At 43.2% G+C, this 22,882-nt stretch overlaps 2 protein-coding genes across 2 annotated transcripts in view; both read right to left on the reverse strand.

Moving 5' to 3' along the window:
* LOC126176032 (orcokinin peptides type A-like) overlaps positions 1-22,882 on the reverse strand; it is a 418,366-nt gene that overhangs the window by 107,074 nt on the left and 288,410 nt on the right. The window lies entirely within an intron of this gene.
* On the reverse strand, positions 2,772-4,317 carry LOC126176031 (armadillo repeat-containing X-linked protein 4-like). Its single transcript, XM_049923161.1, has 3 exons — positions 3,634-4,317; positions 3,174-3,453; positions 2,772-2,963 (listed from the first exon to the last, which is right to left on the reverse strand). Exons 1-3 carry the CDS (start codon positions 4,199-4,201, stop codon positions 2,927-2,929), a joined length of 885 nt encoding a protein of 294 aa, XP_049779118.1. The 5' UTR covers positions 4,202-4,317; the 3' UTR covers positions 2,772-2,926.

The following is a 22,882-nucleotide window of genomic DNA, read 5'->3' on the forward strand; positions in this document are numbered from 1 at the left end:
GAAGAAACCATGGATAACAGAAGAAATTCTTCAGTTGATTGACGAAAGGAGGAAGTACAAACATGTTCCGGGAAAATCAGGAATACAGAAATACAAGTCGCTGAGGAATGAAATACATAGGAAGTGCAGGGAAGCTAAGACGACATGGCTGCAGGAAAAATGTGAAGACATCGAAATAGATATGATTGTCGGAAGGACAGACTCAGCGTACAGTAAAGTCAAAACAACCTTTGGTGACATTAAAAGCAACGGTGGTAACTTTAAGAGTGCAACGGGAATTCCACTGTTAAATGCAGAGGAGAGAGCAGATAGGTGGAAAGAATACATTGAAAGCCTCTATGAGGGTGAAGATTTGTCTGATGTGATAGAAGAAGAAACAGGAGTTGATTTAGAAGAGATAGGGGATCCAGTATTAGAATCGGAATTTAAAAGAGCTTTGGAGGACTTACGGTCAAATAAGGCAGAAGGGATAGATAACATTCCATCAGAATTTCTAAAATCATTGGGGGAAGTGGTAACAAAACGACTATTCACGTTGGTGTGTACAATATATGAGTCTGGCGATATACCATCTGACTTTCGGAAAAGCATCATACACACAATTCCGAAGACGAAAAGAGCTGACAAGTGCGAGAATTATCGCACAATCAGCTTAACAGCTCATGCATCGAAGCTGCTTACAAGAATAATGTACAGAAGAATGGAAAAGAAAAATGAGAATGCGCTAGGTGACGATTAGTTTGGCTTTAGGAAAAGTAAAGGGACGAGGGAGGCAATTCTGACGTTACGGCTAATAATAGAAGCAAGGCTAAAGAAAAATCAAGACACTTTCATAGGATTTGTCGACCTGGAAAAAGGGTTCGACAATATAAAATGGTGCAAGCTGTTCGACATTCTGAAAAAAGTAGGGGTAAGCTATAGGGAGACACGGGTCATATACAATATGTACAACAACCAAGAGGGAATAATAAGAGTGGACGATCAAGAACGAAGTGCTCGTATTAAGAAGGGTGTAAGACAAGGCTGTAGCCTTTCGCCCCTACTCTTCAATCTGTACATCGAGGAAGCAATGATGGAAATAAAAGAAAGGTTCAGGAGTGGAATTAAAATACAAGGTGAAAGGATATCAATGATACGATGACATTGCTATCCTGGGTGAAAGTGACGAAGAATTAAATGATTTGCTGAACGGAATAAACAGTCTAATGAGTACACAGTATGGTTTGAGAGTAAATCGGAGAAAGACGAAGGTAATGAGAAGTAGTAGAAATGAGAACAGCGAGAATCTTAACATCAGGTTTAATGGTCACGAAGTCAATGAAGTTAAGGAATTCTGCTACCTAGGCAGTAAAATAACGAATGACGGACGGAGCAAGGAGTACATCAAAAGCAGACTCGCTATGGCAAAAAAGGCATTTCTGGCAAAGAGAAGTCTACTAATATCAAATACCGGCCTTAATTTGAGGAAGAAATTTCTGAGGATGTACGTCTGGAGTACAGCATTGTATGGTAGTGAAACATGGACTGTGGGAAAACCGGAACAGAAGAGAATCGAAGCATTTGAGATGTGGTGCTATAGACGAATGTTGAAAATTAGGTGGACTGATAAGGTAAGGAATGAGAAGGTTCTACGCAGAAACGTAGAGAAAAGGAATATGTGGAAAACACTAATAAGGAGAAGGGACAGGATGATAGGACATCTGCTAAGACATGAGGGAATGACTTCCATGGTACTAGAGGGAGCCGTAGAGGGCAAAAACTATAGAGGAAGACAGAGATTGGAATACGTCAAGCAAATAATTGAGGACGTAGGTTGCAAGTGCTACTCTGAGATGAAGAGGTTAGCACAGGAAAGGAATTCGTGGCGGGCCGCATCAAACCAGTCAATAGACTGATGACAAAAAAAAAAAAAAAAATGTAATTAAAGATACACGGTCTCTCAACGTTCGAATTCTCAGAACGGTTCAGATTGGATGGTTGCACAATGAAACACCCGTAACTCCAAATGGCAGCAGGCGCACACCGAACACAGTAACAGCATACAGATAACGGCGGAAGCGCTATTCCATGCACCAAATGCAAAGCTGTCACTGTCATTGACATCCACGTGAGGAAACATGTTTCACTTCAAGAAAGCAAATCTCGATCGCAGATTGGCTAGTCGTTTGTCGATAAACGAATTGTTCTCTATCGTGGAAAATAAAATCTAAAGTTAAGGTGTTATTTGTGGATTCGGAATTTCCCTTGTAACAAAGTGTAATATGCTCTGTAACTGGAACCACGTGAGTCTTACACACTAACGCAGTACCTTTAAAATAGTTCACTGTGTTTTCGTAACTTGTTACGCAGTGGAATGGAAGCTGCTACATGTCATAGTGATAGAAATATGAACCATACACAGCCGATATGGGTCCATGCCTTTAAATAGTTCACTTCATTTTTCTCAAATGTCACTTTGTTGAACAGAAGCTGTCGTATGTCACAGTGATAGGAATATGAGCCATAAATATCCGATATGTGTCCATCGTTGATAATAATCAAAATCCGTTAGTAAGTGCACACGAGCATTTTGGCTTCTACTTACCAGCAACTTATAACCATCACTGAAATATCTTTCCTAATGGTATTAATCGACTTCTCAGTCTACAACCTTTACTATTGCGTACTTTGATTTCTATGAAGATCGTTTTAGGCAGTCTCTTGTGTTGGTACCTGTAAATGGAAACGACAGAACAAAGAAAAATGAACTTTTTTCTGGAACATGTGAACTTTATTGCTTTGATTGATATTCAGACATAAATAAATAAAATCACAAATAATTTTATGTTACTCAAAACTATTACATTATTTAATAAATTATATTTGAAGCAAAACATGAGGCGTTAAAAGTTTTTCTCAAGACTACAGTCTGCAATACGATAAAGAGCTATTCAGATCGTTTGACAAGATTTCCTCCACCAATCGAATCAATATTTCTCACTATTTCTCCAATGGAATCAATATTTCGTAGGAGATGTCCACCTCCAATACGATCAATGGTTCTAACCAGATTTCCACCACCAATGGAATCAATGTTTCTGACTAAATTTCCGCCCCCAATAGAATCTATGTTTCTAACTATATTCCCACCTCCAATGGAATCAATGTTTCTGACTAGGTTCCCACCCCCAATGGAATCAATATTTCTGACTAGATTTCCACCACCAATAGAATCAATATTTCTTAGGAGATGTCCACCTCCAATACGATCAATGGTTCTAACCAGATTTCCACCACCAATGGAATCAATGTTTCTGACTAAATTTCCGCCCCCAATAGAATCTATGTTTCTAACTATATTCCCACCTCCAATGGAATCAATGTTTCTGACTAGGTTCCCATCCCCAATGGAATCAATATTTCTGACTAGATTTCCACCACCAATAGAATCAATATTTCTTAGGAGATGTCCACCTCCAATACGATCAATGGTTCTAACCAGATTCCCACCACCAATGGAATCAATGTTTCTGACTAAATTTCCGCCCCCAATAGAATCTATGTTTCTAACTATATTCCCACCTCCAATGGAATCAATGTTTCTGACTAGGTTTCCACCCCCAATGGAATCAATATTTCTTAGGAGATGTCCACCTCCAATACGATCAATGGCCCTAACCAGATTTCCACCACCAATGGAATCAATGTTTCTGACTAAATTTCCACCCCCAATGGAATCAATATTTCTGACTAGATTCCCACCCCCAATGGAATCAATGTTTCTGACTAGATTTCCACCTCCAATGGAGTCAATGTTTCTTGGGAGATTTCCACCTCCAATTGAATCAATATTTCTAATGAGATGTCCACCGCCAATACGATCAATTGTCCTTACCAGATTCCCACCACCAATAGAGTCAATGTTCCTCACTAAATTCCCGCCTCCAATGGAATCAATGTTCCTTACTAGATTTCCTCCACCAAGTGAATCAATATTTCTCATTAAGTTTCCCCCACCAATGGAATCAATGTTTCTAACAAGGTTTCCACCTCCAATTGAATCGATATTTCTGACTAGATGTCCACCTCCAATAGAATCAATATTTCTGGGGAGATTTCCACCACCAATAGGGTCAATGTTTCTGGGAAGATTCCCTCCCCCAATTGGGTCAATATTTCTCACCAGATTCCCTCCTCCTATTGAATCAATACTTCTAACCATATTTTCACTTCCTTTGTGATCAACGCCTGAAGAATCACTGTTGTGATGACTGGTAGATTCTTTCCTGGAGTGCTGGAAGATAGCCTTCAGTGTATCTAGCTCGTTAACGGAGTAATCAGCACCTGTAACAGAAGAAATTTCTCAATTACAGCCTATTGTTTTAATTTTAGTAGCTTCATTTAAAACTCTCTTTTACAGACACTTAATTTGCGATATGTATGCTAATGAAAGACATGCCAAAGAATAGGCGTTATGTGACTTAGAAAATAATCATGGAATAATTACGTAATGAATATCTCATGAAGTTGTTATTAGTAATGTACGTTTATAATCGTTGCCTGATTTATGTCGTGGGACTAATTCAATATCAAGTTAAAGTTGTTAATAACACTTTTAAGTCTTACTATGTTTAACTTGAAAAGAGCGAAAGGTACATGTGTTCATAGTCCGGCGCTATAGAACGATCGTACGTTACTAACAGGAATTTTCTATGCAGTTTCTATGACTATTAATTGGTTCTTTCACTCAGCAAGAAGTTTCTTAGACTTGCATCTCAGGTAAATATGGGAATCTTATGATAGCAGATGTTCCGAGACAGGTACATGACAGACAGCTGAAGGATGAAAGTGAAACCATTATGCGTCATTAAAAAAATTACCGTAGGTACGATGAAATTTCATGTAAGCTTATTAAGATCAGTGCACCAGAAATTTGATGTTTACTCAGTCACTTGAGAAATTTTTATCCTCAGGTGAAATCAGTTTCCTGTCAGACTGAAATACTAGTTAGTGAGAAGGGTAGGAGAGAGACTATAGATGATTTCCAACCTATTTCTTTGTTTCCAGTGTTTACAAAAATGTGTGAGAAAGCAGTGTGTAGGAGTGTAGTAGCACAACTCAGAACATATAATTTGCTAATTTGCTATCAGATTCGCAGTTTGTTTTCAGGAATGCCTCACAGAAGATGAGAACTTCTGTGTGAAATCTGTTATTTATTCGTTCGTTCTCTTTCAATTTTTTCCTGTTTCACCAATTCCTTAATTCTTTGTTTATAAATAATTTTCTATTCAAAATTCTGTAAACTATATACTGACTCCTTCCATGACCAAGTAGCTTTTGCTCTCATAGTTCCAGGGAAACTGGTGGATAAATAATTAATTAATTCTGTCTCTCAAGGTGTTTCCCGTTTATCGCTTCACATCAAGTTATGCCAGCCTTGCTTCTATTAAACTAAATGATTTTCGCATTTATCTTCCATAAACGTGAAAAATGCAACGAATTTCGACCTCATCATAGAGTTGAGGGAATAGGGAATGGCTGCCATAATCATTAATAGATTCACGCAAATTATGATCTCGTTTTGTAACAGTATCTCCTTAGAACGAAGCCTTTCTTTGTCTTGTCTATTCTGAGGACAGACAATCATTTGACGGGCAACGGCCACTAGTGACGAGCTATAATCGTGGGATGATTATACTTCTGTAATCTAATTTTGGAGCTACTATAATCTCATCGTCAGAAGTTGTTTCAATGAAGCCTAATTGGACACCTGTCTTCCTACATCTTTATAAATATGGTCGGTTCCCCTTTGCATCCTGTGGATATCTGATGGTTGCGAATGGCTCTAGTGATTGCTCGGTGGCATTACAGACAAGTTAATTTCCAAGTTTTCCATCTGTTTACTCGCATTACATTATACTTAAAGCACACTGTTCTCTACTGTGAGAAAACACGTTGTGTTAGGGACTGGAACTCGACCGGCGACGCGTGTGTGCCTCTGACCTGAGCACGCGATCGCCTTCGCCGTGACGTGGCTCGTTAAGGCAGGCAGCAAGGGGCTGGGCGTGTCGCCAGTAATAATTCAGAGGCCTCGTTAAGCCGGCAGTTCACACTGCAGGCGCGGGACGCCAGCCCGGCCTACCTGTTGGATTCACTGAGATTCACACACCTCTCTGCAGTGGAATGTCCACTCGTAGTATAACTTCCTTCCGCAGTGGGCTTTGCTGTTTGGTCCCTTATTTTCTCTGTGTCCGAGAGTTCATTTAAAGCAAAAAAATATGATTGCATTAATTTGATGTAGTTGTGTTTCCATGTAGGTGAACCATTTTTGAAACTGTTGATGATACAAATTAACAATACTGAATTTTGTTCGAGAGCGTACCAATGATAGAACATACAAATACATGTAGGGCAGAGGCGGGCAAACGCTGCACGCGGCTCATGAGCACACAGCGCTGCACGTGTGCTGCTCGCGTGCAATCGTCGAACGGGACAGTGGCGACAGCCTGCAGGTTGCGGCAGTGTAGTACCAGGCTAAGCTGCGGACGTTGAAGCGAAGCGACCACTACGTAGTGAACGTTGTATTTCAATAACCGGAAAATGCAGGGTGAGTGAAGGAAACGGAGAATTGGAGATCTGCTATCTTTTAAAAAGGAATGGGAGAATCATTTGTTCTCTGTGGAAAAACGTGAAAATTGGAAATGTATAATATGTGACAGTATTGTCGCTGGTGAGCGGAAGTTTAATATTGAACGCCATTATAATAAATTTCAGTATGTTGCCGTTCTTAGTGCAATAAAAGAGGAATTTCTCAAGCGATTTGGGGATATGTCTTACTTATCCCAAGGTTTTGAATAGTTCTCGAGAGAATCTGGTTTCTGTAGATGATATTCATCTCAGTTTGCAAATGGAATTAATAGATCTACAGTGTAATTCTCGTCTGAGAGACAAGTTCCTTTTGGCAAGACGTGTAATAGATTTTTATCACGAATTTCCACAGCAAGAGTTTCCTCGTCTCCATCGTGAAGCCATGAAGATAGTCAATGTTGGGCTTGACATACTTTTGTGAGAGATTTTTTTCTGTTATGAAAATTAATAAGTCTCGGTTAAGTGCAAACATCAGTAATGAAAATTTACGTAACTGTTTGCGTTTGTCTGTATGTAGAAATTTTGTTCCAGACATTAAACGTATTGTAAACTCCACCTGTGATAATAAATAAAACGTATCGTAGGTAATAGGTACTCTTTCAAACCATAATTTCTGTCAAGCACTCCTACTAACCTTATTCCTTCATTTAATAAAGCAGGCCAGAAAACAAAACGCATTACAGAGGAAGAAGCGGAGAGACGGTATGGTGGGGAGGGGTGAGAAGCGGGTGGCCAGCTTGCCCCTGTGTGCACGCAGAACACCTGTTAACTGCACACGTGCATGTGCACCGCACACGTGCAGAATTCCTGCCCGCCCCTGATGTAGGGTCTCCCCTTTATGCTGAACACCCCAAATAACTTTTTGTCCAGAAACAAAATTAAAAAAAGTATGAAGACAGTGTTGTTTAGTTATTAGGCCTACTTTAACCAGCATGACTGCTTTTCTTGCATCTTTGATCGTTACGAAGATTTGAACAGCCGTACGTCGATTTTAAGCAGCACCCTTTATTTTTTGTTTAGTAATCTACTTCCTTTGCTCAAGACCTGTTCCAAAATAATCACAATGGACCATTCACGTAACCATGACGTTATTAGAAACGCAAGCCAAAACTGACTTTGACGGCCCTGTACTAGCACACAGTGCTTGTACGCGGGATAACATAACTCGTTCACGTGTTGGAGTTGACAGTAAACAAATAGAAATACACGGGAAATGCGCACTAGTCACTCAATCAACCGTTTTCAGTTGATGGTTTGTGTGAGTACATTGTAGGCCTACACCACCAAAGAAAACGTGAAATGCTACTCATCTATTGAGAGTGTAAGTTAGCAGAACAGAAACTGGAACTTCGCTTTCTTATTTACAAAGCGGGTACATGTAGTACTGTACTGTAGTATCGTTAAGCGATATGGTGTGTACAGTAAAGGCTGTCCGTAACTAAAAATTGCATCATCATTTCTTTTCTTTTATTCTGGTTGAACTGAAGGTGGCTAACTGATGTTTACTTTGCTTGTGTTTCCATTTGCTTACTACCAACTCCAGCAAGTGGACGAGCTACGTTACCACGTACCTGCACTCTGTCAAAGCCAACTGTTTGTTCTGTTTTTAATAACATGTTTACATGAACGGTACACTGTGACACGTTCTTGAACAGGTCTTGATTACCGAATAAAACATACAGGTTGTAACTGGAAAACGACATTCTCCTGTTTATATCTTTGTAATGATCAAAGGTGCAAGACAAGGAATCATGCTGGTTAATGTCACCCTGGAAGCTAAACAAAATTTGCTTGATGTATCTTTTTTGTTGCTATTTGGAGTGTTCAGGATATGTAGTACATCCTGCACATATATTTCTCCATGATTTTAAAATGAGATTAAAGGTCTTTCAGTAACACTTAATCTTCAGTAACAACGTCAAGATTTATCATGTATCCCGAATTAGTTTCGACTGTTAACACGTTTTTGTGACTGACTGACATTCTAAGCAAAACAGCATGGAGGGCATATTGATTCCAGTAGCACGTTTCAGCTCAGGCTTCTATTAAGACTAATTGTGATCGAATCAGAGTTTCGAAACAAACAAAATTAAATTAAAGAACAGCTCGCTCACAGATAATCACATTAACAACTGTCTCTCGGTTTATTAGGCGATATGAACATTCTTAATAAATCCAAACGACAACGTAAAGGCGAATAAATTATGTTTTCTGTACTGTCGCAGAGATTTTAGTATTCAAATTGGAGATTTATTTCTGCCTGATTATTTGAGAAATAAATTCACTTTTCATCCTTGTAGAAGCGATTTATAATTAGCTACTGGGATTAAACTGTTTTCATTTGAAATATTCCTTTTTTATAGGGGACTGTGCAAATTAACTTGAGATGCAGCGAGTTTCATATCGTCTGCTTTCTTACGTAGCAACAGAGATTCAAGTGACGAGCAAAGAAATTGCAAGCAAAATTCATTTTTTCTGTTTCGGATGTGGAAAATCTTTTGTACTGTGTCTCAGACATGTAGAATAAACATTAGTTTTATTATGGCACTTCGGTGCGACCGGGATTGGCTTATCATATAATTCATGCGATCTATTTATTCTGCTGGATGTTTTCAGCGTAATAGCAACTGATTAATTTTTATTGAGTAAGCAAATGAACTTTATTTAAAAACCCATAGTAACTAATGAAGTGCTCTAAGTGATGTGCGTGGTGAATCTTTAAAGAAAAATAAATATGAAATGGCTATCCAATTAAGTAAAGTTTAAGAGTAAATTTGACCCGAAAATACATTTACCATCCAAGAGTTCAAATTTGTCGTTGGAATAGGTTCAGTATCCAATTCATAGCCAAGTCATCAGTGACTTCGCACAAGAATGAAAATGATCGCAGAAGATATACACCACATTTTGATTGAAGAATTCTACCTTGCTCTAGAACAGAACTAAGGAAACCTGTTGGAAAGTAAATTAGCGTGAAAAGAGTCACAGTTGAGCACAGGCAGAAGTAATTATCTCTGGGAAACTTCAATCTTACATTGCGATTTTCAGTAGAGTCACTTTCGGGAACGCAGAGGGCTACCGTATTTGTTCTTTATTTCGCAGACTACCTCAACTGCCATTTTTGCTTAATTTTCTTTTGTTCTGTTTCAGGTGGGGCCCATTTCATCAGATACAGCAGCTGCTTTCTTCAGGTACTGCGAGCGTTGTTGTGGTCGCTGCCTGGTATCCAGTTATTAGACTGTGTAGCGACATAAGCAGAGCGCTGATTTGTATTTACTTGGATGATTCTCAGCATCGGCTGCGAGTCCCCTCGTCTGCATCTACACCTAATCACACGCTCAGCAAACCACCAAACAGTCCATGGCGGAAAGTGCCTCGTACCGCTGCTAGTCGCTGCTCTTCCTGTTCCACTTGCAAATGGGGCAAGGGAAAAACGACTCTTTGTATGCCTCTCCTATACTGACTTGGCGATACTTTTGCGAGATACACGTTGGTGGCAGCAGAATCGTTCTGCAATCTGTCGCAAATAACGTCCCACGAAAAGCATGTTGTTTCCCCTCCAGGATTTCCAATTCGTGTTCACGGAGCATTTCTGTAACGCTCAAGTTTTGTTTAGACACACCGGTAGCAAATCTTGCAGCACGTCTCTGAATTGCTTCGATCTCTTCCTTTAATCCGACCTGGTGGGAATCCCAAATGCTCTAGCAGTATCCAAGGATGGGTCAAAGAAGTGTTCTACACACAGTCTCCTTTACAGATGCGCTACACTTTCCTCTTTCCTAGAATAAACCGAAGTCAACCGTCCGACCATTCGCCTTTCCTACTACCGACCTTACATGCTCGCTCCATTTCATATCTTTTTGCACCATTACGCCTACATATTTAATCGAAGTGACTGTGTCAAGCGGCACACCACCAACACTGTAATCAAACGTTACATAATTGTTTTTCTCATTGACCTGAATTAGCTTATGTCTTTCTGCACTAAGAGCAAGCAGTCATCCATTATATCAGATAGTGATTCTGTCCAACTTATCCTGTATCTTTCTTCAGTCCCCAAACGATGACATTTGCACGTAAACGACAGCTTCATCAGTAAACAGTCGCAGATTGCTGCTCACCACATCCGTCATATCGTTTATGCATGCAGAGAACAAGAACAGTCCTATCATACTTCCCTGGGCGTCTCTTGAGTCAGTCCAGAGGAAATGGACAATATTTTTTGAACATTCGATTTGTAATCCATATCTTTGATATTTTTACTGCATGTTGTTTGTTGTTGTGGTCTTCAGTCCTGAGAATGGTTTGATGCAGCTCTCCATCCTGTGCGAGCTGCTTCATCTTCCAGTACCTACTGCAACCTATATTCTTCTGAGGCTGCTTGGTGTAGTCATCTCTTGGTCTCTCTCTACGATTTTTACTCTCCACGCTGCCCCCCTCCCCCACGTATTAAACTGGTAACCCTTGATGCCTCAGAACACGACCTACCAACCGATCCCTTCTTCTAGTCTAGTTGTGCCACAAATTTCACTTCTCCCCAATTCTATTCAGTACCTCCTCATTAGTTATGTCATCTACCCATCTAATCTTCAGCATTATTCTGTAGCACCACATTTCTAAAGCATCTATTCTCTTTTTGTCTAAACTATTTATGGTCCATGTTTCACTTCCATACATGGCTACACTCCATACAAATACTTCCAGAAAGGACTTCCACACATAAATCTATACTCGATGTTAACAAATTTCTCTTCTTCAGAAACGTTTTTCTTGCCATTGTCAGTCTACATTTTATATCCTCTCTACTTCGACAATCATTAGTTATTTTTCTCCCCAAATGGCAAAACTCATTTACTACTACAAGTGTCTCATCTCCTAATCTAATTCCCTCAGCATCACCTGACTTAATTCGACTGCATTACATTATACTCGTTTTGCTTTTGTTAATGTTCATCTTATATCCTCCTTTCAAGACATTGTCCATTCCATTCAACTGCTCTTCCATGTCCTTTGCTGTCTCTGACAGAATTACAAAGTCATCGGCGAACCTCAAAGTTTTTATTTCTTCTCCGTGGGTTTTAATTCATACTCCGAATTTTTCTTTTGTTTCCTTTACTACTAGCTCAATATAAAGATTGAATAACGTCGGGGATAGGCTACAACACTGTTTCACTCCCTTCCCAACCACTGCTTCCCTTTCATGCCCCTCGACTCTTATAACTGCTATCTGGTTTCTGTACAAATTGTAAATAGCCTTTCGCTCCCTGTATTTTAACCCTACCACCTTTAGAATTTGAGAGTATTCCAGTCAACATTGTCGAAAGCTTTCTCTAAGTCTACAAATTCTAGAAATGTAGGTTTGCCTTTCTTTAATCGCAGGGTCAGTATTGCCTCACATGTTCCAACATTTCTACGGAATCCAAAGTGATCTTCCCCGAAGTCGGCTTCTACCAGTTTTTCCATCGTCTGTAAAGAATTCGCATTAGTATTTTGCAGCCGTAACTTGTTAAAGTGATAGTTCGGCAATTTTCACATCTGTCAACACCTGCTTCCTTTAGGATTGGAATTATTATATTCTTCTTGAAATCTCATACATCTTGCTCCCCAGATGGTAGGGTTTTTTCAGGGCTATCAGTAGTTCTAATGGAAGGTCTTTTAGAGCATATTGATATGTTATTGAGACATAAAATGTCATTTTACCATATAATATTGGTCAATGTCAACTGAACAACGGTACCGTGGAACTAAGGTCTGTATGCCTTTACGGCGTATGTAAGGACTAGCGGCTTGTGCCACTGTTTAGTATGCTGCATAAAGGAGTCGTCATCTTCAAGTCTCGTTCCATGTAGGGATTCCTTCAATTTACAAGAGAGGATTCAGTCACATAGAGCCAGGCTAGAGCCGTGGGGTAGACGTTTCTGTGTTGTCGACCTATGCTTTATGATCTCAGGGGTGCTTTTCTCACCGACATGTTATCATGAAATTGCAGAACATCGCAGTTTTTCCGATATCGTCATACGTGACACGTTAATGAAATTTTTTAAGCGTTGAGACATACGCCTCAGAATTGATAGTGGTTCCGTGGGGCATGACCTCCAGAAGCAATAGTTCTTATGAAATAAAAAACCCAGTAGCCATCACATTTCCTGCTAAATTTTGAATTTCTTCTACTTCGGCGAATTTGCATGATGTCATTCCATAGGTTGCTTTTTCGTTTCCAGTTCAAAGTGATACAGTCAGGTTTCATTTCCTGTCACAAGTCTTGCACTGTTCCAAAAGTTTGCTGCACACTGTATTCACTGTTTCTTTGAGAGGGTCTGCCAACATTCTCAGAACCCACACGGTGCAGACATTTTTCAGCTTCTAATGTCTCAATATTCCGCACACATTCATCTCTCCAGTCCCCCACGGATTGACAGTTCGTTCACTGTTATGATCGGCCAAAAAGAGGTTGCAAAGACGTTGCATGTTATCTGCGTACTCGGAGGTCCCGAGTATTGGCGTGCCTCCTCTCAGCAGATTTTCCGCTTATCCGACGGCCGACAATACTACGATCAGCGGCGTCATCCTTGTGCACCTTCCTGGATCTCTTGTGAATGTTTGACACTGTCTCGTTCTCACAACAATACTCCATACTGGCTCGTCGCTTTAGACTAACAACAAGTGCAGCAGCCATTTTAATGGAGTGCTACGGCAGCGCCACTTGCGGAAACAAGTTGAACTGAATTTCAGTATAAACGGGAAGAATGTTGCTATGATTTCCGTGAATAGCAAAGATGTGAACAAAAACTGGAGTTCTGAAAAAAAGGTATTGTGCATTTCTTTTGGAGTGACCCTCTTACATTCACAACAGCAATTGAGATTAGCATCCCGCAGGTGATACATAGGCTTCATATCTTCGCACAAAGTTCACTTATGTCCATTTGACAATCTCGACGTCGCTGGGATGATGTTACAGGCAGCGAGCATTCCTCTCATGACATCCTCTTCAGACCTGACACGTCTATCGCAAAGTGACTTTTCCCCTGTGTCCACAAGAAGTGATGGGAGCGGCGTCACATCAGATGACCAGGCTAGCTACGAAAACAACTTCCTCTCTCTCCACCTTTCAGAGCACGTCTGACACAGGTGTTCATGAAGGAAGGAAGCGAGACATCAACGTCTCGTCTATAAGGAGGTCATTGTAGATGGAACACATACGCAGTTGGCGACGGCTAGGACAGCTAATCGGCCATGGTATTTCGTAGGAACCGTACACGTTTCGCTTTACATGAATTAGGAAAATCACGGAAAACCTAAATCTGGATTTCCTCCTCGGACAGTGATTTCATCTGCTGGCCTCCGGAAAACGCGTCTTGCACTTCCTTAGGATGTCAGGGCTGTAGCCCCAATTCCCATACTGCTTTTCAGAATGTGCGGCCCATCACGTGCAACCGATCGAAGGCTTCTCATTCATTCGAGCATGAATTGCTTCTTCTAAGTCTTTGTTGTCCTTGGCTAACGTTGTATAGTCTTATCACTTCCCTTGTGGCCGTAGGAACAGTCTTGGATGTATGGTATACGCCAGATCACTCCTAGGTGGGTACTTGACACTATGCAACCTTTCAGTTTCCCTGAGCTTGCTGGTTCGTTGACGAAAATCACACTTACTAATTTCTCAGTCAACTAAAACACCGGTTCTAAGTCGAGATGGTGACTGTACATTTCTACCTGCAAACATGGACTACATTCTTGCAGACCGTTATATCAACACCGACAATGCACGAGCACACACCTCTCCATCTTCAGTTTAGTTCCTACTACTATCCGTCATGATTTGCGTCTCCATGTTAGTAGAGTTTACATAACCTCTAATATTAGACAATGAGCACTTACGAAATCAGTTTACAACTTCATAGAAACATCGATTTGTAAGTTCACATATTTCACAGCCACAGTTATCATACACGCTTGGCTTCGTCGCTTTCAGTTCAATACGTGAGTAATTCCATTACTCACAGTAATATACACTCATGCTCATAAATTGAGGATAATTACAGGATGTGGCGCCACTCAAAACTGGCGCTAATAGCATAGGCACATAGGGAACACACGACACAGATCTGTAAGTCCACGGTATTGGTCATAAGTTGAGAAAACCGTCCAGAAACACATGTGCTACAAAACGCCACTGTTTCCTGCGCATGTACCCCGACATCAACACGGGATATGATCACCACGCACACGTACACAGGCCGCAGGCCGCACAACGGGTTGGCTTACTCTGGATCAGGTGGTCGAGCAGCTGCTGGGGTATAGCCTCCCATTCTTGCACCGGTGCCTGACGGAGCCCCTGAAGTGTCCTAGGGGTTTGAAGGCGGGCAGCGATACGTCGACCGAGAGCATCCCAGACGGGCTCGATGGGGTTTAGGTCAGGAAAACAGGCAAGCCACTCCATTCGCCTGATATCTTCTGTTTCAGGGTACTCCTCCACGATAGCAGGTCGGTGGGGCCGTGCGTTATCATCCATCAGGAGGAAGGTTGAACCCACTGCACACCTGAAGAGGCGGACATACTGGTGCAAATTATGTCCCGATACACCTGACCTGTTACAGTTCCTCTGTCAAAAACATGCAGGGGTGCACGTGCACCAGTCATAATCCCACCCCACACCATCAAACCACGACCTCCATACAGGTCCCTTTCAAGGACATTAAGGGGTTAGTATCTGGTTCCTGGTTCACTCCAGATGAAAACCCGGTGAGAATCACTGTTCAGACTATACCTGGATTCGTCCGTGAACATAACCTGGGATCACTGTTCCAATGACCATGTACTGTGTTCCTGACACCAGGCTTTACGGGCTCTCCTGCGACCAGGGGTCCGTGGAATGCACCTTGCAGGTCTCAGGGTGAATAAACCATGTCTGTTCAGTCGGTTGTAGATTGTGTGTCTGGAGAGAACTGTTCCAGTGGCTGCGGTAAGGTCCCGAGAAAGGCTACCTGCAGTACTCCGTGACCGTCTGCGGGCACTGATGGTGAGATATCGGTCTTCTTGTGGTGGTGTACACTGTGGACGTCCCGTACTGTAGCGCCTGGACACGTTTCCTGTCTGCTGGAATCGTTGCAATAATCTTGAGATCACACTTTGTGGCACACGGAGGACCCGTGCTACGACCTGTTGTGTTTGACCAGTCTCCAGTCGCCGTAGTATCCTACCCTTCATAACGTCATCAATATGTGTTCTTTGAGCCATTTTCAACACACAGTCACCATTAGAACGTCTGAAAACGTCTGCACAGTTACTCGCTGCACCGTACTCTGACATGCACCAACACACCTCTGCGTATGTGGATTGCTGCCAGCGCCACCGTGCGAAGAGCGCAGGTCAAATACACCGCATGGTCATACCCCGAGGTGATTTAAACTTGCAAACCGCCCACCAGAGCATTGTTTCGGCATGTACCAGCATTATGCTTAATTTATGAGCATGAGTGTATTTTCCCTTTTCTCTCATCCCTTAAAGTTTCTATGATGATCGCGAAAATAACATTTACAGCAGCATCAGCTAACACACGCATTGGTGTGCCATTCTGAGATATAAATCTATAGTAAATACACTCCTGGAAATTGAAATAAGAACATCGTGAATTCATTGTCCCAGGAAGGGGAAACTTTATTGACACATTCCTGGGGTCAGATACATCACATGATCACACTGACAGAACCACAGGCACATAGACACAGGCAACAGAGCATGCACAATGTCGGCACTAGTACAGTGTATATCCACCTTTCGCAGCAATGCAGGCTGCTATTCTCCCATGGAGACGATCGTAGAGATGCTGGATGTAGTCCTGTGGAACGGCTTGCCATGCCATTTCCACCTGGCGCCTCAGTTGGACCAGCGTTCGTGCTGGACGTGCAGACCGCGTGAGACGACGCTTCATCCAGTCCCAAACATGCTCAATGGGGGACAGATCCGGAGATCTTGCTGGCCAGGGTAGTTGACTTACACCTTCTAGAGCACGTTGGGTGGCACGGGATACATGCGGACGTGCATTGTCCTGTTGGAACAGCAAGTTCCCTTGCCGGTCTAGGAATGGTAGAACGATGGGTTCGATGACGGTTTGGATGTACCGTGCACTATTCAGTGTCCCCTCGACGATCACCAGTGGTGTACGGCCAGTGTAGGAGATCGCTCCCCACACCATGATGCCGGGTGTTGGCCCTGTGTGCCTCGGTCGTATGCAGTCCTGACTGTGGCGCTCACCTGCACGGCGCCAAACACGCATACGACCATCATTGGCACCAAGGCAGAAGCGACTCTCATCGCTGAAGACGACACGTCTCCATTCGTCCCTCCATTCACGCCTGTCGCGACACCACTGGAGGCGGGCTGCACGATGTTGGGGCGTGAGCGGAAGACGGCCTAACGGTGTGCGGGACCGTAGCCCAGCTTCATGGAGACGGTTGCGAATGGTCCTCGCCGATACCCCAGGAGCAACAGTGTCCCTAATTTGCTGGGAAGTGGCGGTGCGGTCCCCTACGGCACTGCGTAGGATCCTACGGTCTTGGCGTGCATCCGTGCGTCGCTGCGGTCCGGTCCCAGGTCGACGGGCACGTGCACCTTCCGCCGACCACTGGCGACAACATCGATGTACTGCGGAGACCTCACGCCCCTCGTGTTGAGCAATTCGGCGGTACGTCCACCCGGCCTCCCGCATGCCCACTATACGCCCTCGCTCAAAGTCCGTCAACTGCACATACGGTTCACGTCCACGCTGTCGCGGCATGCTACCAGTGTTAAAGACTACGATGGAGCTCCGTATGCCACGGCAAACTGGCTGACACTGACAGCGGCGGTGCACAAATGCTGCGCAGCTAGCGCCATTCGACGGCCAACACCGCGGTTCCTGGTGTGTCCGCTGTGCCGTGCATGTGATCATTGCTTGTACAGCCCTCTCGCAGTGTCCGGAGCAAGTATAATGGGTCTGACACACCGGTGTCAATGTGTTCTTTTTTCCATTTCCAGGAGTGTAGATAGAAGAAGAATTACATTACAGTTAATAAGCACTAAGGATGCGAAGATGCAAATCAACTTACCTGCTTTTCGACGGAAGGCGAGTGGACGGCGGACAGCACAAGCACAGGAAATTCCAGCGGACGCTGTCACTGCACACAGTAACAACACGGACGGACGGCGACGGTGCACACACGGACTACAGACACGCCTCAGACGTTGAACATGGGACATCCACAATGTTCGTTTATCACGACACAACAAATACATGATTACAAGTTGACGTGAAAGCAGAATGTATTACACAGTCATCTTCTGATATTGACATCTAACATTTCTGTACAAGGATTACAATGCACGCAAAGGAATGGTAGTAGCCACGAACAATTAACACTGATAATTACTGATGTCTGGAAAGGATAACGTTCCCACACAAAAACCGACTGTTATCTCGTACAGCCTTTCTGATGCAACACAGCTTTGAACAGAATATTTCCTCTCGTTTAGAATAAAACATCTAACCTTCTGACTAGATGCCGGGTCCGTAAGCCCGGCAAGCAAATATTGTCTCTAGTAGCATAAAAGCTAGTCTCCTGACTAAGTTTTTACACTACTGGCCATTAAAATTGCTACACTACGAAGATGACGTGCTACAGACGCGAAATTTAACCGACAGCAAGAAGATGCTGTGATATGAAAATGATTAGCTTTTCAGGGCATTCACACAAAGCTGGTGCCGGTGGCGACAACTACAACGTGCTGACATGAGGAAAGTTTCCAACCACTTTCTCATACACAAACAGCAGTTGACCGGCGTTTCCTGGTGAAACGTTGCCGTGATGCCTCGTGTAAGGAGGAGAAACGCGTACCATCACGTTTTCGACTTTGATAAAGGTCGAATTGTAGCCTATCGCGATTGCGGTTTATCATATCGCGAAATTGCTGCTCGCTGGTCGAGATCCAATGACGGTTGGCAGAATATGGAATCGGTGGGTTCAGGAGGGTAATACGGAACGCCGTGCTGGATCCCAACGGTCTCGTATCACTAGCAGTCGAGATGACAGGCATCTTATCCGCATGGCTGTAACGGATCGTGCAGCCACCTCTCGATCCCTGAGTCAACAGATGGGGACGTTTGCAAGACAACAACCATCTGCACGAACAGTTCGACGACATTTACAGCAACATGGGCTATCAGCTCGGAGACCATGGCTGCGGTTACCCTTGACGCTGCATCGCAGACAGGAGCGCCTGCGTTGGTGTATTCAACGACGAACCTGGGTACACGAATGGCAAAACGTCATTTTTTCGGATGAATCCAGGTTCTGTTTACAGCATCATGATGGTCGCATCCGTGCTTGGCAACATCGCAGTGAACGCACATTGAAAGCGTGTATTCGTCATCGCCATACTGGCGTAACACCCGGCGTGATGGTATGGGGTGCCATTGGTTACACGCCTCGGTCAACTCTTGTTCGCATTGACGGCACTTTGAACAGTGGACGTTACATTTCAGATGTGTTACGACCCGTGGCTCTACCCGTCATTCGATCCCTGCGAAACCCCACATTTCAGCAGGCTAATGCACGACCGCATGTTGCAGGTCCTGTACGGGCCTTTCTGGATACAGAAAATGTTCGACTGCTGCTTTGGCCAGCACATTCTGCAGATCTCTCACCAATTGAAAACGTCTGGTCAATGGTGGCCGAGCAACTGGCTCGTCACAATACGCCAGTCACTACTCTTGATGAACTGTGGTATCGTGTTGAAGCTGCATGGGTAGCTGTTCCTGTATACGCCATCCAAAGCTCTTTTTGACTCAATGCCCAGGCGTATCAGTGCCGTTATTACGGCCAGAGGTGGTTGTTCTGGGTAGTGATTTCTCAGAATCTATGTACCCAAACTGCGTGAAAATGTAATCACATGTCAGTTCTAGTACAATATATTTGTCCAATGAATACCCGTTTCTCATCTGCACTTCTTCTTGGTATAGCAATTTTAATGGCCAGTAGTGTATTTATAGGAAGTTCATCCAGATTGATTCAATTTTCAGGTAACGTGTTGTAATAAACTTGTGGTAATAAATACTCCTTGCTGCTCTCGTTGGCGAGTGTGTCTAAGGCGTTCAGCCTGACCGGATTGTCTGCAAACACGTCTCCGACGATTGTCTGGTTGAAGCCAGATTCGACACTCATCGGTGAAGAGTACGTCATGCCAATCCTGAGGGGTCCATTAGGCGTGTTGTGGTGCCCATCTGTACTGCGCTGGTGTCGTGGTTGCAAAGATGGACTTCGCCATGGACTTCGGAAGTGAAGTTTCGCATCATGCAGCCTATTGCTCACAGTTTGAGTCGTAACACGACGTCCTCTGGCTGCACGAAAAGCATTATTCGACATGGTGGCTTTGCTGTCAGTGTTCGTCCGAGCCATAATCCGCATATAGCGGTCATCTACAGCGGTAGTAGCCCTTGGGTGGCCTGAGCGAGGCATGTCATCGGCAGTCCCTGTCCCTCTGTATGTGTTCCATGTCCGAACAACATCGCTTTCATTCACTCCGAGACGCCTGGACAATTTTTGAGAGCTCTTCCTGGCACAAAGTAACAATGCGGACGCGATGGAATCGCGGTATTGACCGTCTAGGCATGGTTAACTGCAGAAAACATGAGCCGTGTACCTCCGTCCTGGTGGAATGACAAACTGATCAGCTGTTGGATCCCCTCCGTCTAACAGGCGCTGCTCATGCATGGTTGTTTACATCTTTGGGCGGGTTTAGTGACATCTCTGAACAGTCAAAGGGTCTGTGTCTGTGGCCCAATATCCACAGTCAGTAGTTCTGGGAACTGTGGTGATTAAAAACTTTTTTTTGATGTGTGTATTATTATTTAAATCAACTGCTTTCGACTAGTTTTGTATCTCTCCTCCAGATTTTATTTTGTTATGTTATGTTATGTTAATATTTTGCACTACCTTCTACAATCAGTTTAGTATATTGTAGCCTTTGTCTGCCCCTTTTGCTCATATTTTTCACATCTCTTGCTTCTTCCAGCACAAGCATGTATATGGAGAGACAGCAGTTTAATGGAATAACGACGATGGCAATGTCTGCCAGACTGGTACTTGAACCCGGATTTTCCGCTAATCTCAAGCGACCACCTTGCCATTATGAAGTCTGAGGACGCTTCACGGGCAGGTACAAACTTCTAAATGTTGTCAACCATGTGTCTACAACACTGCAATCTCGTATTTATCCGCCGACAGTGGGCAAGTGAATTACAATAAAAATCACTCCCCTGTAAGGGACTGTGCGAGTGCAGGTTCTAGACACACATTTGACGAAATATGGAAGTTTGAAGCTGGCCGGGGACTGTGCTCGGATAGCTTACTGGTAGGGCGACAGCTCACAGTAAATAGCCGGCACGGTAGCTCAGCGTGTTCGGTCAGAGGGTTAGCAGCCCTCCGTAATAAAAAAACTGAGTTAACCGATCAAAGACGGACTTAAACGGATGTGTTACAACGTCCGCACCGAGCACATAGAACGAACGAAAATGAACAAAATGAGAAATAAAAACAAAAAAAGAACAGTAAACGGGATATCCGGGTTCGAATCCCGACCCGGCACAAATTTTAATTGGCATTGCTCCATTATACAGCTGACGGTTGTCCATATTCGCAACTGCGAATACATTTTATGTATTCCATAACGGCTGTAGTCGCCGCAGTGCCTGAATCGTACTTCTGAACGACACAGGAACTTCTGAACAACCAAAATACGTATCGTATTGTGATAAGGTTCTTACGTTTTCCCATGTTCTTCTTAGCACTTTCTCATTTAGTACTTCAACAGTTCACTTAATTTATAGCATTGCTCGAGGGCACCAAATTGCAAAAGCTTTCAGTTTCTTCGTCTTATTCTGCAGTTACAGCTTGATCCTCCGCCAGCTACTCAAGTTGAGCCAGGTTTTCGTGTTAAAGACACCCCCCAACTCGTAATCTGTGCAGCAGAATGTCCATCTCGTGACAGGACTCGCTAGAGTGAGGTGCGGACGAAATCCGCCCGACGCGCCAGCACCGGCGTTCCTCGCGTAGCACTCAGGCGGAGCGCTTTGCGGGAGAGTCTAATCCGGCCGCCTAAGGCGCCGCCTCTGAGGTTACACCAGAGCCCCGCCGCCGGGAGCAGCTCTGCGTCGCCTTAGAACGGCAGCTGTGGAAACAGACACCTAGTCCCCTACAAATTTCTATGGCTGGAGTTTGCGGCAGGGTGTCCAATTAGTATCTCTCCATTTATTTTCTTGTGCTGAAACCAGACTGCAGTTTCAATAGTTGAAGAACATGAAGGTCGTGTAGTAGTTGAAAAGGGATTGAGTCAAGGTTGTACAATGAAAATGCAGTGAGGGAAACTAAGGAGAAGTTTGAAAAAGGAATAAAAGCTCGCAGTGAAGAAATAAATACTCGAGGTTTGGGAATGACACTACAATTCTGCCAGAGTTGGCAAAAAAACTTGAAAGACCAATTGAATACAGTGGATTATATCTTGAAAAGAAGTTACAGAGAAACACCAAAAAACGTAAAACAGTAATGAAATGTAGCCAAATTAAATCAGGCGATGCTAAGGGAATTAGATTAGGAAACTGGACTGTAAATAGAGATTAAGTTTTGTATTTGCACAGAAAAATAACTGATGATGGCCGAAGTGAAGAAGATACAAAATTCAGACTAGCACTATCAAGAAAAGCGTTTCTGAAAAAAAAAATGTTAACGTGGAACATAAATCTAAGCCTTAAATTTTTCTGAAATTGTATAAAGTGAAACATGAAGGATAAGTAGTTCAGACGAGAGGATTATGGAAGATTTTGTGAAGTGGCGATACGTAAAAATGCTCAAGATCTAATAACTACCTACTAATGAAATCGGTAAGAAAAAAATTTTGAACATCTTGACTTAAAGAAGGGACTAGTTGATAGAACTCATACCAAGGCATAGAGGGATAGTTAATTTGAGAACAGAGAGAAGAAGAAAAACTGTAAAGTAAGACAAATCGGAGGATACAGTAAGCAGATTCAAGTGACTGCAGCAGTTATCCAGAGAAGAAAAGACTTGTCGTGGACAGATCTGCATCAGATTAGACATCGGACTGCAGACTTCAGTAACACTACGCCAAGTTCCTGTATCATGTGGTCCTTTCTTTCCACGAGTAAGGTGCTGTACGCTTTAATGAAAAAAAGGGCCCATAAACAGGTCACTGTATGCAAATTATT

This window comes from Schistocerca cancellata, chromosome 3 (assembly GCF_023864275.1).
Source record: "Schistocerca cancellata isolate TAMUIC-IGC-003103 chromosome 3, iqSchCanc2.1, whole genome shotgun sequence".
NCBI lineage: Eukaryota > Metazoa > Arthropoda > Insecta > Orthoptera > Acrididae > Schistocerca > Schistocerca cancellata.